This window comes from Hippoglossus hippoglossus, chromosome 18 (assembly GCF_009819705.1).
Source record: "Hippoglossus hippoglossus isolate fHipHip1 chromosome 18, fHipHip1.pri, whole genome shotgun sequence".
In the NCBI taxonomy this organism is placed as follows: Eukaryota; Metazoa; Chordata; class Actinopteri; order Pleuronectiformes; family Pleuronectidae; genus Hippoglossus; species Hippoglossus hippoglossus.
In genome coordinates this window covers 7,831,965-7,846,253 of record NC_047168.1, presented here as the reverse complement: position 1 = coordinate 7,846,253, position 14,289 = coordinate 7,831,965, and the positions used below count along the sequence as shown (strand labels likewise).

At 43.9% G+C, this 14,289-nt stretch overlaps 1 protein-coding gene across 2 annotated transcripts; it reads right to left on the bottom strand.

Moving 5' to 3' along the window:
- Window positions 1-295: 295 nt before the first annotated feature.
- Window positions 296-14,051, bottom strand: LOC117779362 (coiled-coil domain-containing protein 149-like). 2 transcript variants are annotated; one of them, XM_034615487.1, is made up of 13 exons: window positions 13,901-14,051; window positions 12,071-12,232; window positions 11,253-11,291; window positions 10,310-10,417; window positions 10,064-10,180; window positions 9,032-9,204; window positions 8,247-8,319; window positions 7,964-8,048; window positions 7,111-7,255; window positions 6,409-6,485; window positions 5,725-5,757; window positions 2,579-2,671; window positions 296-997 (listed from the first exon to the last, which is right to left on the bottom strand). In XM_034615487.1, exons 1-13 carry the CDS (start codon window positions 13,961-13,963, stop codon window positions 456-458), a joined length of 1,710 nt encoding a protein of 569 aa, XP_034471378.1. In that variant the 5' UTR covers window positions 13,964-14,051; the 3' UTR covers window positions 296-455. The 2 variants fall into 2 exon arrangements, with proteins under 2 accessions (XP_034471378.1, XP_034471379.1); XM_034615488.1 differs by lacking the exon at window positions 5,725-5,757.
- Window positions 14,052-14,289: the final 238 nt, after the last annotated feature.

The following is a 14,289-nucleotide window of genomic DNA, read 5'->3' as shown; positions in this document are numbered from 1 at the left end:
TTTGGAACCCCCCCCCCCCCCCATGAGAGCAACGATGGAACGGAAAGTTGATTCGCATCCCCTAGGAAGAGGAGGAAAGCAAACAATTGGGATTATCTAATCACAGGGGGGGAGAAGGAGGGAATATGGAGACCCGAGAGCTGAGGCTGCCATGTTTGTTATTTTCCGAGCTCCACTCTTCCTGTAGGGCATGAAGTTTGCAACTCCATTGATTTCAAGATTGTCTGTTCCTGCGCAGTAACAAGCCTGTCTGGATACAACTGCACCTCCGGCTCTGTCGACGCAGGCTGAGAAGTGAAAGTGTTTTCTCTGTGTTTTATTGACTTAAAAAAAAAAAGAAATAAAAAAAGGGCTGTCGGGTGGAACAGGGAGCCGGTGAGCAGGGGCAACGCTGTGAGAATGCAACGAGGGATGATAAACGTGGATGTAAAACAACGTCTCGGGTGTTTCTAGGATCATGCCAAGTTGTCGCTGTGACTGGCGTCACCCTGCGCCGAGCCACAGTGAATGTCCCACTCCACTGTACTCGACACCTCTGTGGCCTGGTCCTCGGGAGCTGATATGGAGGCCTTTACGTGTTCAGGGACATTATTAGACTCCTGAGTTTCACAGCACCGATGAGCCACGTCTGAGTTATCGACAGAGGCTTGTTTCATCGGAAGGCATGGGCGGTCTGATTCAGTGGGCGGCACATCCAGCGCCAAGGCCGCCTCTTCTCCCTCCTCCACCGTAGACTCAAGTTCCTCATCTTCAATTCCTTCTACCTCGTGCCCCGCCTCTTCCACCGGACTGCGCCCCTCTTCCTCGTCTTCCATCAGCGCCGCCCTCTCTCCCCCTCCTCTCCTGTCGATCCCATTCATTTCCACCCCCGCTAGTTGCTCCAGACTGTTGAGCAGTGCAGGTGTGTCGTCCCCGCTGACGCCATCTGTGCCAAGGTCGCTGCCAGCGGTGTGGCATTCCCACAATGATTCATCCGAACTTCTGTTGCCTGACACAGCTGAGGGAAGGAAGATGAGACAACCGGTCATCTTAATTGCTCATTTGATCTGTGGTCATCAGAGAACAAGCACTTCTGCCCTATGCTGCACAGCAATGTGTGCAAAACAACACCAACAAATGATACCACAATTATGGGCGCCACTATTGTAGCTCCGGTGCATAAAGGAGGAGATTGGGTGTAGTTTATCGCTCACTTTATTGGCGTTTATGGACAATATATCAGCTGCACCGTAACTCTCACTCTGAAAGGAGACACAGCCCCGAAAAACGGAAGCAACAGCACTAGGGGAAATGACTGAGAGAATTCACTTCCTCCCTACTCCAACCAGTCAGCAGCCTGCATAGTGACTCCGTTACATGCAATCTTTTGATTGGTCAGGCAGAGGAACTCTACAGGACACCGGAACAGGGCCGCTACAATAAATTGATTATCAGAAAATAATGGACAATGCACCTCTCAATTTCCCTGATATCTCAACTTCCCGATTTTAGAAAACCCCAAATGTATTTATTTTACAAGAATATTGAATAGTAACAGTAAATTACATTTAAGAAGTGGGAACCAGCAAATATTAGGAATTTTTATGTTATAAATTATAAAATTGGTTGTTAAAACAATGAACTGACTATGGAAATGATTGGGATTAATTTCCTGAATGGCAAAACATTTAGAGATAGAGTTTACAATGGAATTTGAAGGACATGCATTTTATATTTTTGCCCTTGTAACAGTTGACAGAGAAGAGTGACATAATTAGACTTTGGAGATATAGAGAATGAGTCTTAGACTAATGCAAAGAATATTTAGGAACTCGTATTATTCCTTTGCTCTATTATTTTTGTTTATAAGGATGTATCTGTCTGTTGATTCTCAGGGCAAAGGCTGTCTGTCCTTTTATCATTCAGGTTGTTGTTTTTTTTAAGAAAATTAATTTGTGACAGAATGAAAAAGAAAATGAAGAAAAACTTTTCTCTTTTGGATCTGTGCCACTGTGTCAATGTAGAAAGTTATTTCAATTACTTATGTGACTGAAGTGCTTCCATGGCAACAGGCTAAATATAGCAGCAGTGCCCCAGACAACGGGACGCAAGACAAGTGTGACGCCCCGCGTCTCAGCAATAGCAACAGCTTAGTTCTGCTTCTTTCTGCCAAAATATGCTCTCACTTTGGGGATTACTGACCCATATTTGTCGATGTGGAGGCAAAAAGGTTAAAGACTGCACATAGAGTACCCCACTACACACACACACAAACACACACACATGCAAAAACATGCAGGAAGAAAGCAACATGACTGGAACTAGCATCCATATTTATGGCCCCCCCATCCCCTTTCAAAGAGAAGATGGCAGAAGTTTCTGAATGTCAGCGGGCGAGAATTTGCTTCACATTTCCAAAATGCCATGGCATTTGGGCAGCTTGCACCAATGAGAAGCCGAGTGGGGTGGAGGAGGGAATGCAAAGGACTTGGGTTAAACATGGAAGGAAGCGAGGAGCGTTTAGCACATCGTGGCTAATTACAGCGAGGGCTCTCATCGACGGGTGGAGGAGCCTGCACACACACAATTACTCGCTCACCTTTGGGCGGCTGCACGATTGGCTGAGGTGTGGCACGTGTCGGATGAAGCTCTGGTTGAAGGTTGTCGTTCAGCATGATGCTGTGTCGTGTCCCTGTGAGAGCACAACACACAGCCGCTGTTACTGTCACTTTGCAAAGGACAACAAAAAGACAAAGTGATGTGAAAAGTTGTCAAAGGTTTAGGCAAGTTAGGAATGGATGGATGCAGCATACAAAACATACAAGCATGTATGCACTGCAGTGCTTTTACAGAGAAGTGGGTTCAGCTCCCTGTCATCTGTCTTCATTAGTGAAGGCTGCATGCCTCTTAGGCTGACACCATATGCTAATCATAGGAGCCTGTGTACTATAAACGCGACACCACACACACACACACACACACACACACACACACACACACACACACACACACACACACACACACACACACACACACACACACACACACACACACACACACACACACTAACTACATGCCTATAAGTCTGCCCATCAGCCTTTGTCTCAGAGAATCTCTGTGAATAGACAAGAAACCAGGCCCATTCAAGTGTGGGGACACGAAAACAAACACAAAGAATGAGAAAATGGATGACTGGGTGACGCGAGGCGTGAGAATCATGAATGGTGAACGGAGACCATATTGTTATGAATGCAGTCCATACTGTTATGAATGCTCAATGTTTGGGGAGAGAGAGAGAGAGAGAGCGAGAGAGAGAGAGAGAGAGAGAGAGAGAGAGAGAGAGAGAGAGAGAGAGAGAGAGAGAGAGGGGTGGGGTGGGATGGGGGCTACTCGGATGCTGAGGCTTCTGCAAATAGGAGAGAGAAGTTTTCTGTCGTCTAACAAATAGTTCCTTTACTTCTTTAACAGAGAGGATGATCTCAAAAAAGAACTGCTGCACATATTGTATATTATAAAAAAATTACACAACCTTGCTCCATATCTTTATATTGCACATTTAGTAAAGAGACATGTACATGTGTTATTATTTCTACTTTTATTGTATATAGGATTTCTATTTTTATTCTTGATGCATTTGCCCCTTGCGCTGCTTCCTCCTTGTGCCTGTGTGTCGTTTGTGGATTTCCTCTATGGAGGATCAATAAAAGGTAGATCTTATCTTATCTTATCCTATCATTTCAAAGGTTTATTTTTTGTAGGTGCATGGCCCTGGGGATGACAATGTTAGTTCACCACTTTGATGGATTTAATGGATTGCCATGAAACTTTTTTGTACAGACATTCACGGCCTCCAGAGGATGTATCCTAATGTTTCCTCTTGCATCATCACCATGGCAAATATTTGTGAATGTGAATATCTCAACAATTATTGGACGGATCGCGATGAAATTCGGTACAAGCATCCATGCCCTCCTCGAACAAAACTTCCACTTTTTCCAGAACTGTGGTTTATGACCAGATACCTGAAACAAACAATTGTATCCCACTGACATGTCTGTGATTTCATCATATATTTCCACCTAACTCCAACCTTGCTCACAAGAAGAAAAGAATGCATCCTTTCTCTCCAGCCGGCGAAAGACAAAAGAGTCAGCCGTTCTCTAGAAGCAAGCATCTCCTCCATTAGGCCGAGGTAGCTGGTCTGTGGTGTGGCTTTGAGAGGGGGGCTTTCTGAGGACTGACTTTCATAGCCAATAATAAGGTGGTGTTGTTTGTCAGATATCAGGAGCCCAGGCCCCAACTGAGCACAGTGGAGCGTCTCGTGGAGGCTCGCGGCAGGAGGCCCCGGTGGCCTGCTTTAACCCTTACTGGCAGCTTCCTGTCCAGTCATCTCACCATCTCCTCAACGCTCTCTCTCACACGCAGCATGCTATAAATTTGTATGCACCCATCCTGCAAAGATAACAGAACTTTCTGCTTGACGTGGCACCCTAACGTACCAGATCATAAACACAACAAACATGGAGACAAAAATATGAAACTGGGGGGAAAAAGGTCTGTCACTGCTCAAAAACAGAGCGACACCGGTGCATTCTGTATCCACCTGTCTTTTCAATAGCTGATGCACTCGGGCAGCCTTTTCACTTGCTGTGTTACATATCGTCTTGCAATCATTCCATACTGGGGGAGGGGTGGACTCAGGAGTGGATCTATCAATCACAACTTTATCTGACTCACTGCATCAATGTGATTGTTACTGTTTTTCGCTCCCTCTCATCCGGAGACAATGCAGTCACCCTCTCGTGTTCTCCGGGCCTCAGGTATAGGCGGCCGTGCCGCTCCATCCTATCCTGTTTGCCTTTAATATCCATCAGCCCAACTTCATATCACATCAAGGCCACAGACGCACACATCTCTCTCTACATCTCCGTCTCCCTAACTGTGGTGGACAGCGTGGTCGTCAGGCACTCTGGGCCCTCGCCTACAAATTCGCTAATAACGGCACATTCCCCTAAATGTGTTTGTAATGTGGGCAATCATTTTCAGTAATGGATGCTTGTCAGCTTTATGGCAGTGAGAATGACGGTCTCATGACAGGGCACCTCCATCCAGCCGCAGCCCCACCACCTCTCAGGGCTGGCTCATACGCGACACAACACCTCCCTCCAGTGGGGAAAAGAGGGAGCTATGTTCGAGGCAGACTGTAGTTGAGAGGTAAACTGTGCAATGATCATCTTTTAGTTTAATTTTGAATGGCGGGGGAACATCCTCATATCTGAAAAAACATTATAATGGTTTGACTAAAATGCCAAGACGAGTAAGACATTTTTCTGTTAATCAAAAGTTCTCTCTTCTCTGGCCACTCTGCAACATATGTCAATATTTTAGTCTTTTTGTAACATGATTTAAAATTCTAATTCTGGCCATTTATAATCTGAAAACATTAAAAAAAATGGATCAGAGCTCTCCTGCCCTTTAAACATTCCAAGACCCAAACTTTTTTTCCCCTGGGATAAAATTTAAGACAGATCCACTGGACCAAAAAAGGATCAGTGTGTGATATTCAGGTAGCCTGGCTTAGTCAATGCTATCATGAGTGGACACATGAGTGGGTGGTCAATGGAGTCGACACACTGAAAACGGTGGGCATGAGGTGACACGCTTTCTGGGCGTCTGCCCAGATTTGTCCTGGCATGACATAGCGGAGGGCATGGATGGGCTAAGTGGGGCAGAAGGAATACATACTCCCAATTCCCAAAGATACACGGTAGGTCAAGCCTGAGATGCAGCGAGAGAGGAGAGAAAGACACGTTGTTATGAGCATTAAACCTCATTAATGGGAGAAAATGTTAAACAAATTTCAATCACTGTACAAGGTAGAACAATCAGAGAAAAGAGTTCAATTCTATATTCATTAAGACATAAGAGATAATACCAGGGATTCAAGAGTGACATGTTATTAATTATTAAGTGAGTTAGCTTCACGCACACACACGGTCATGTTTGCTAATGGTGTGGTAGGATTACAGACTGGTTATATACAGAGATTGAGACTGATGTATTAACCCATACAAAAAAATCTTCATTACAAATATGCATGCAATAGTAAATAGTAATTTCATTATAAGTGTTGTAGTAATTTAATTTACTGACTTTGTCTAAGTTTTATAATAAAAAAAAAAAAAACATAGCGTTTACCAGCTGAGTTACAAAAATGTGTAAAATTGTAAAGTGATTGACACGATTATATTTAACACAAACTCTCTCTTAAGAGGGAATGTGCTGAAAACTCTAACGCCCTGAACAACAGTCCAATCACTGTTATTCCTCTGTAATTGTTTTATAGCTGGATTGATCTCTGTGTTCTAGTGAACGATGGAAAGATCGTTTGTGGTCTGACTGTTATATTGTTTTTTGTTTGAGACCCACCTGGAAGGCTCCACAGTCCTGAAACCTCCAAGGTCTTCAGCTTCTTCTCCAGATCTGCAACTCTGTTCCCAAGGATCCTGCAGAACAATGCAGAAAGGGTCAGGTTACTAGGGGTGATGAACAGTGTGTGCCTGTGTCGCACCGTGTAGTGTTTGTCTTGGAGGCGGAGGAGGACTTTTAGTACAGGAAGTCAAACAATCGTTATGCTGTGAGGTTGTTGATTTTAAAAGTGCTTTTTGTAGTCGGCAGAAGAACAGGAATGAGGGGATAGACTATTAATAAAGATGGACGACACACATTTCATTCTACAATAATGAAGCTAAAGTACCCCAGAGATTGGTGCCATCATTTTCTGCTTTTGACGTCATTTGGACGTCAGTCTCAGCTGTCAATCATGACGTTTCACCCCATTTATACAGCATCAAATAACTAGTTTAAACTAAACTTACTGGACAAATGAACACTTAGAACAATCATCAGTGTGATAAGAACTACATAAAATAACAGACACTATTGTTGAGAAAAATGTATTTAATGTACTATGACTTTTTAGTTTGGTCCACGTGCCATCCACCAATATGGAGCAGGCAAAGTGTATGACCTGTACTGCTGCCAGCCACCAGGGGGGCGATCAAAATGATTTGGCTTCACTTTTGGGAGCCGTCACGTCGTCCGTCTTTACAAACAGCCTGTGCTCAGTACCTGTTGGTGTGCCTCTGGTGCTGGATGACCAGATTCTTCTCATGGATGGTCTCCAGCAGAGCTGTGGCCAGGGACTTGAGGTCGGAGATGGACTGAGGTGTGGCTGGCAGGCTGCAGCCGTGCTCTTCCAGGAGCATCTCCTGGACTAAGTAGGAGACATAAGCGAGTGTGGAGGTGAAAAATAAGGTTGAAGTAGAGAAAAGAACGAGAGGTGGAAGGGGAGTAGGAGGAGAAACGGATACAAATGAAGGAGAAAGGGTTTTTTCATTGGAAAGCAGATGTGTGTGAAGAACACCCTCTCATACTGAGGGTACTAACCAACAGCCTGATATAATAATGATGCACTGATAAAACTTTCAAAAGACCCAAAACATTTTATAAAAGTGAGAACGGGGTAATATCGCAAGAGACGGGGAGAACAGCATGACAAGAGCAAGACAGAGATAGAAAGTTAGAAACAGCTGTCAACTAGGTGACACTCCTAACTTTAACTCCAGGGCCCACTGTGCTGCTTCTGCCTGCAACTGTCAGTCATCATGGCAGACTCATTTCCCTGCCAGTGGCGCTCTCTACCACTCAGAATACAATTAGTAACCCAGCTGGTGTCCGGTTGGCTCGAAGGATCAGCAAAAAAAAAAAAAAAAAAAGGATTCATTAAATAACGGAATGATTTACGGCGAGAAAAATAGGAAGAATCGGCCGCAGAGTTTATCTGATCAAAATCTGACTGACGTGCTCGGAAACGGAGGTGACGGAAAACATTTCACTCAGTTGCCCGATCAGCTGCGCCAGCATCTATCTATGCCTGAGTTTAAAGAGAATTCAAAGTGAGCTGAGCAGTTTGTGTTTTCACCTTGTTTGGCTGAGAGAACTCCAGTGAGGGGACTGCTGTTTGATTTCCCATATGTGCTGGAGTACTTCCTCCTCTCAAGAGCAGTCTGTGGGGAGGGGCAGACAAAAGAATAAAGCGGGCCCTGTCACGTTTGATGAACACTTTAAATCAAAGTCTCCTCCTTTACTTTTAGTGCACAAGCATAAGAATACAAATTTAGTGAAATCCCGTGAGTTCTGTCAGGATTTATAAGCCTAATAAACAGCATCACCTAAACATGTTAAAAGCGACGCGCCATCTGTACCTTGTACTTCATGATGTTGGATTTGAGCAGATTCACCTCCTCTTGCAATTGGCTGAAACGATCATGCAAATACCTGCAGCAACAGTGATTAAATTCACGTAAGATTATTGAAGGGGTGATCGACTACATGCAGACACAGATACTAATTGCTTTAAGCTGAAGCTCAGAGAATCATGAATGTTCTGAGTATTAAACATGGGAAATTGCTGAAATAAGATCAGTTGCAGTGTTACTGGTCTCAAAAAGGATTACACGACTAATACTGACTAGAAAGGCATGCAGTAGAGTGAATTCCTCCAGCAAGGCCCAACAGTCCACACAATGAAACCACATTTAAATTCACTTGATCCCGATTTTTATTTTGGTCTGCACCAAATTTTGCACATTCATAAATATCTGATCACTGATCATGTCTGATTGTTTTTAATCAAGATCCCTGTATTATCATGAGAAATCAATGAAAATGTAAAAAAAAAAATTACTGGATCTGCCTCCTGATCCGGAGCTGCACAAAAATGTAATGGTATGGATTTCTAATAAATTGATTGGTGAGTGTGAATAAAATATCAAGACATTCAATCCAAAAATTTAGAGAATCAAAGAAAGCAGCTGTAAATTCTGTTATGTTAATCTATAGTTAGAGTTTCATGCAGCTCGTAGGAAACACACGGTTTCTCTAGAAGCTGGTGATATGAAGAACTACAAGTGGATCAGCCTTGGATGAGTGTGACTAATGACAGTGGCCCCGTCTTCTCGACATCTCGATACCTTCGTGTCCCACTCACTTGTTCTCCATGCAGAGGGCGTCCACATCAATGATGCGTGCCTCGTGGTTGCCCAAGATGTGGTTGAGCTCCACATTGATTCGATCGGCCTTCTCCCTGAACACACTGCGCTCCGCCTTCACGTCCTGCAGCTCGTCCGTCAGAGCCTTCGTGAGGTGCTCCATCTCCTCCATCTAGAAAAACGGAAGAGCGGGTGAAAAGTGCTCGTGAGAGAAGCCGCTGGGAGGTTTTAAGGGAAATTCGAAGCTTTGTTGACTTGAGTAGAGTTTGCTGAGCGTGCATTCACTGTTTTCAAGCATTCAGCAACTTAGGAGCTCCAAATGTTTTCAGTGAAGTACATAGAAACAATGTGCCTTGCTCAAAACACCTCAACAGCAGGTTTAAAGGGGAGGCAACAGCACCACAGCCTGAAAAAAAGATAAGAAGCTGAACCTCATAACGGCAGGATGTACTGCACTGTGTGTGTAGTTGAAGAAGATGATAGTAGTCGTGGGTTGAAAGTATGTCCCTGATGCACAACGCAGAATGTGAATGAACTGTATTTTGAACAAATGAAGCTGCTGTAGTTTGAAATCTATGGTGGATTTCTCTCAGTATCATCAGCACAAAATAGTTCCAGGAACTATGGAGCCACAATAATTTAATTCAGGAACCTAACTAAGAACCCCAAAATCACCCTCTCCATCTTGCTTCTTTTATTCTAGTTGGAAAGCTGACAACATTACAAAGGTTTTTGTGTATGTGAAAAGTCTGGAGAGTTAACTATAATTACAGCCCTGCAGTTTTATGTGTACGCAAACCAGTGCAGTTTTATTCTACACACGTTTCCAGACTTTCTTGTACCAGATTCGAAGAAACTCCCTCAAAAAACATCTTTCATAAGGTTACATTGACCTTTGTCCATCAAATTCTCAGTTACTCCGTGAGTACAAGTGAACATTTGTAAAGAAATTTGAACGGATTCCCTGGAGGGTTTTTTCTTGGTTTTAGATGATAATTTCCTTGAGAAGAAAATGAGAAAAATGTATGAACCTGTAACCCAGCTCTCTCTAGCTGGAGAACCAGATCCTCACGTTCATGGGCAGCAAAGTGGCGCGCCCCCACCTCCTCGTCCCCCAGCCTCTGTCGAGTAATCGTCATCCTCAGGAGCTGTAGAAGAAACATGCTTAATTTACTGCTTCTCTCAACATCTACACAAGCACTATGTGAGGGCCCAGGTTAAATGAGTGGTATTTAAAGTGCACACGTTAGTGTGTGCGGTGCTCCTGGTCACCTCACCTTGTTATCCCCCTGGGCCTCGGTGAGCCTCTGAGTCAGCTCCTTCACCTCCTCACCGAGCTGTTTCGCTCGTTCCCTCGAGTCTCGCAGCAGCTGAGCCAGGTTCACCTGGGAGGACGAGTTAAGCATGGACACACGGAGAGGAACAGAGATCTACATGGTCAAAAGACAGCTGGTGACAGGGCTACTGATCCATCATAGAGAGTGCAGATACAACAAATCCCTGTTCAGTGAGGCTACATCTTCTTTCTTCTTCCGCTCAGAGGAATAACACACAGAGGAACAACTGCTAACGCTCAAGAGCAACTGTGAAACAAGAACAGGTTGTGCATCATTGAACACAATGTGAGCCTATACTACTAAATAGATAAAGATAAAAGATCACGCTGAGAAAAACACGCTCAATTATTATTTCTTGGTGATTGCTGATTTCTCACTTTTATTACATAATATCAGCAAAATCAGCTAAAATTGACACAATGAAAGTGTAAAATCTGAAAAAAATGAATTTAAAATAGTGTTTTATTAAACAAATTGGTAGATGGAATGGCACATGGTCGAGCACATATGTCTTCAATTGAAGATAATTATATAAACTGCTGTTTCCCTGAATCCACTCCACATCCACAGCAGCACATTAGTGGTAGTTACAAGTTTGTAGCCCTATTTACTTTGAAAATGTACACTACAATTAATTCTGCAACATCCGGATTTCTATTCGGATCCGGAGCGGGTCCTCTCTACGGAGGCCACCATGTTTTTTACAGTCGTCCAAACTGGACAAACTAAACACCATTTTAGTCTTTATGGCACCTGAAGGCTACCGCAGGTTCTCCCTCATGTTTGGAAGGGGAGGGGTATTCAGCTGCATGTCACTAAATTCCACACACTGGTATCAATAGCATTAGTGCAAGTGAGAAAGTTCATGAAATCATCAACTTACTTGATTGCGTTTCTCTGGCGGCAAAGAGGGATCACCATCCTGAAAAGATCAAAAGAATAAACTAGAATATTAGATAGACTAGAAGATCACATGCCTCAGCCAGTCATTGTAGTTTCAGTCTAGTTTCAGACTCATCACTGTGACCTTTGACCACAGAAATTCCCAAAAGGCAGAATTGAGATATTATGTTGAAGAGGCTTATAAACATCTTTAGTGAGGCCACTGTGACCTTGACCTTTGATCACACAACTTCAATCCATGAGTGTAAGAGAAGATATGTGCGACATTTGAGGATTCTCTCGAGGTGTTGTTAAGATCACACGTTCACGATGCAAAAGAAGAGATTTGCAAGGTCAGCGCTACCTTGACCTTTGCCCAATAAAATCGTATCAGTTTATCTCTGAGTCAAAGTGAACAAATTCCCTCAGGGCCTTTCCGAGATGTCGTGTTGACGAGATGACTAAATGTGTTGTTTAAGGCCCTCTGACATTGACCTTTGACCTCCACATTCTAACTAGTTCACAGGTCACAGCGACCTTGATCCAACTTAACACACAGTATGTACTAAAATTTAAGAAATGACTTCATGGTGTTCTAGAAATATTGTTTTCATGAAACGAAACCAGAGAACATAATGCTTCTCGCCACAGGCTGTCGCTGCCGTCGAGGGATAAATACAGTAATTACAACATTCTCAATCATCAGATACAACTAGCAAATGTTTTTTTATGCATGTGTTGAAAAGTTTCATCATAGTCCATGAAGAAGCAGTGCAGTGGAGACATTAGAGTGCACGTGGACAAATAAGACCCACTCACAATGAGTTCCCTGTACTTCTTCTTGAGTCCCTGGTGACGCTCCCTCAGCTGGTTGGCCATCAGCTTGTACTGGTCTCTTTCCTGCTGACAGGTATCCAGCTCTTTAGACAGAATGAGCAGGGCCTCTTTCTTACTCTCCATCTTACGCCTACACACCAGGAACTACCACAAATGCGAGGACAGAACACAGAGCAGTGGTATTATTAGTTGCATTATAATGGACAAAGTTAATCACATGGTCATGGTCTCACTGTACGTGTTGATTTCTGACATAAGTCTCCATATAACATTCCTCAATCATGACGACTACTGTATCATCCAGCTTTCTGTTGGCTGTCGAATTTCCTGCAGGGATGGAAATGGCCAGATTACCTGACTGTAAAAATGATACAACCCAGACCAGTTCCCCAGAGGTTGAAAAACACACATACAGCAGCCAAGTGTTTAAAGTGTAGATAAGACTCAGCAGAGGGAACAGAGTAAACCTTGATAGCTGTCAGACCAGCTCATAACCAAATCAAACAGCAGCTGCTGTCACAGAGGTGAGTATACTGTGGTAGAGTGTGTAGTAAAGGTTGTAGAGTGGTTTGTGGCTCAACCAAGCTATTCCCTACCTTTACCAAGGAGGTTATGTTTTCACCCTTTTCAGCTCTTTTGTTATCTTGTTGGTTGGTTAAATGGTTGATTGGTCGTTTGGATCACACAAAAACTCCTGAACAGATTTATATGAAAGTTGGTGAAAGGATTAATAAATAAATCAGATATTCCAAGATAGATGCTTTCTTGGCCCATATCCCATCCTTCCCACAAGTTTTATGGAAATCCATTCAGTAGGTTTTTTGCAATCCTGAAACTCTAGACTCTGTGCTGCCTTCTAGTGGATGTATTGCTTAACAACCATGCCAATGTAGAGGTGCATGGAAGTATGTGGGCAGTGACTGTTATATCCTTTAAAGGGATAGTTCACCCAGAAATGAAAATTCACTCATTATCTACTCACCACTATGCCGATGGAGGAGTGGGTAACGTGTTTGAGTCCACAAAACACTTAATGAGTCTCAGGGGTGAACAGTGTTAGAGCAGAATTCGACTCGAAACAAGGTCATTTACACCGTGTTTTAAGCCTAAAAGTCCACCTGAAGTGGCTAAGCTAGTGGACATTAGCATTTCCGACGGACGGTCCCTGAATGATATATCAGAGGACATTTAGGCTTAAAACACGGTGTAAATGACCTCGTATCGAGTCAGATATGAATGTCGGGCCTTGCGGACACTTGGATGACACCACACGGGCAGTATGGAGGAATTTTATGTTTTTTCTGTTGTTTTTCTACAAATTGATCACCTTTTTCTTCAATTGTACTGATTTGGCTGCAACGCTGTTTACCCCTGAGACTCCTAAAGTGTTTTGTGGACTCAAACACTTCACCCACCCCTCCATCGGCATAGTGGTGAGTAGATAATGAGTGAATTTTCATTTTTCTGTGAACTATCCCTTTCATCGCTCGGGAAATGGAGCCCAACAGAATTCTTCCCCACGTGTGGCTGCAGAGGGCGCTGTTGCTCGGACACACTGTGGCTTTAACTACACATAATCCATGTTGTCAAATTGTGACGGTAAGATATCATTCAGCGGGTTTAAATGAAATGACTGTAGCGATGTAAACAAGGACATGAGCTCCCACAGGTGGGTAACATCTGGTGCACCCGGCGAGGAGGATGCCATCGGCCTGTAACACTCGCAGGCTCGTTCCATATGGAGCAGGGGAGCGTCTCGAAGAGGCAGCCCGCCTCTGCAGCGCCTGTTCGCGGTCCTCGCCCCTCACTCACCTCGCTGACCAGCCCCTGCCAGTCGCTCTCACTCCTCCGGGAAGACCGCATCGTCCCAGACATGACGCCCGACAGCCCGACAGCCCACAGCTCCGCGCCGTCTCTCTGCCTCAGTCCGAGCCGCCTCCGTTTGTTTACCCTGTGACGTCACTCTCCCGTCAAGCCCACGCGTCAGGAGGCGAGGAAAAGGCACTTCCGGTACAACATGATATCAAAAAGTTGTCGAATAAAACCAACAATTCCTGCGTGATTCTACAGTCGATTTTTAATATGAAACACTGTTTGGCCCATATTATTAGTTAATAAAGCTCTGGAGAACTTCTGAAGAGGAGTTATGGCAATGATGAAAACGTGACTTCCAAAATAAAAGCACACAGCGAACATGTCCA

What these genes read in the sequence shown, in the direction of transcription:
- LOC117779362 (XM_034615487.1), bottom strand. Translation starts at nt 13,963, where the DNA reads ATGTCTGGGACGATGCGGTCTTCCCGGAGGAGTGAGAGCGACTGGCAG. An exon ending in AGTTCTCTCAGCCAAACAAG is followed by an intron (nt 7,256 to 7,963) that starts GTGAAAACACAA and finishes TCTCCTACTTAG; the next exon opens with TCCAGGAGATGCTCCTGGAA. An exon ending in AATCGTGCAGCCGCCCAAAG is followed by an intron (nt 998 to 2,578) that starts GTGAGCGAGTAA and finishes TCCTTCCCTCAG; the next exon opens with CTGTGTCAGGCAACAGAAGT.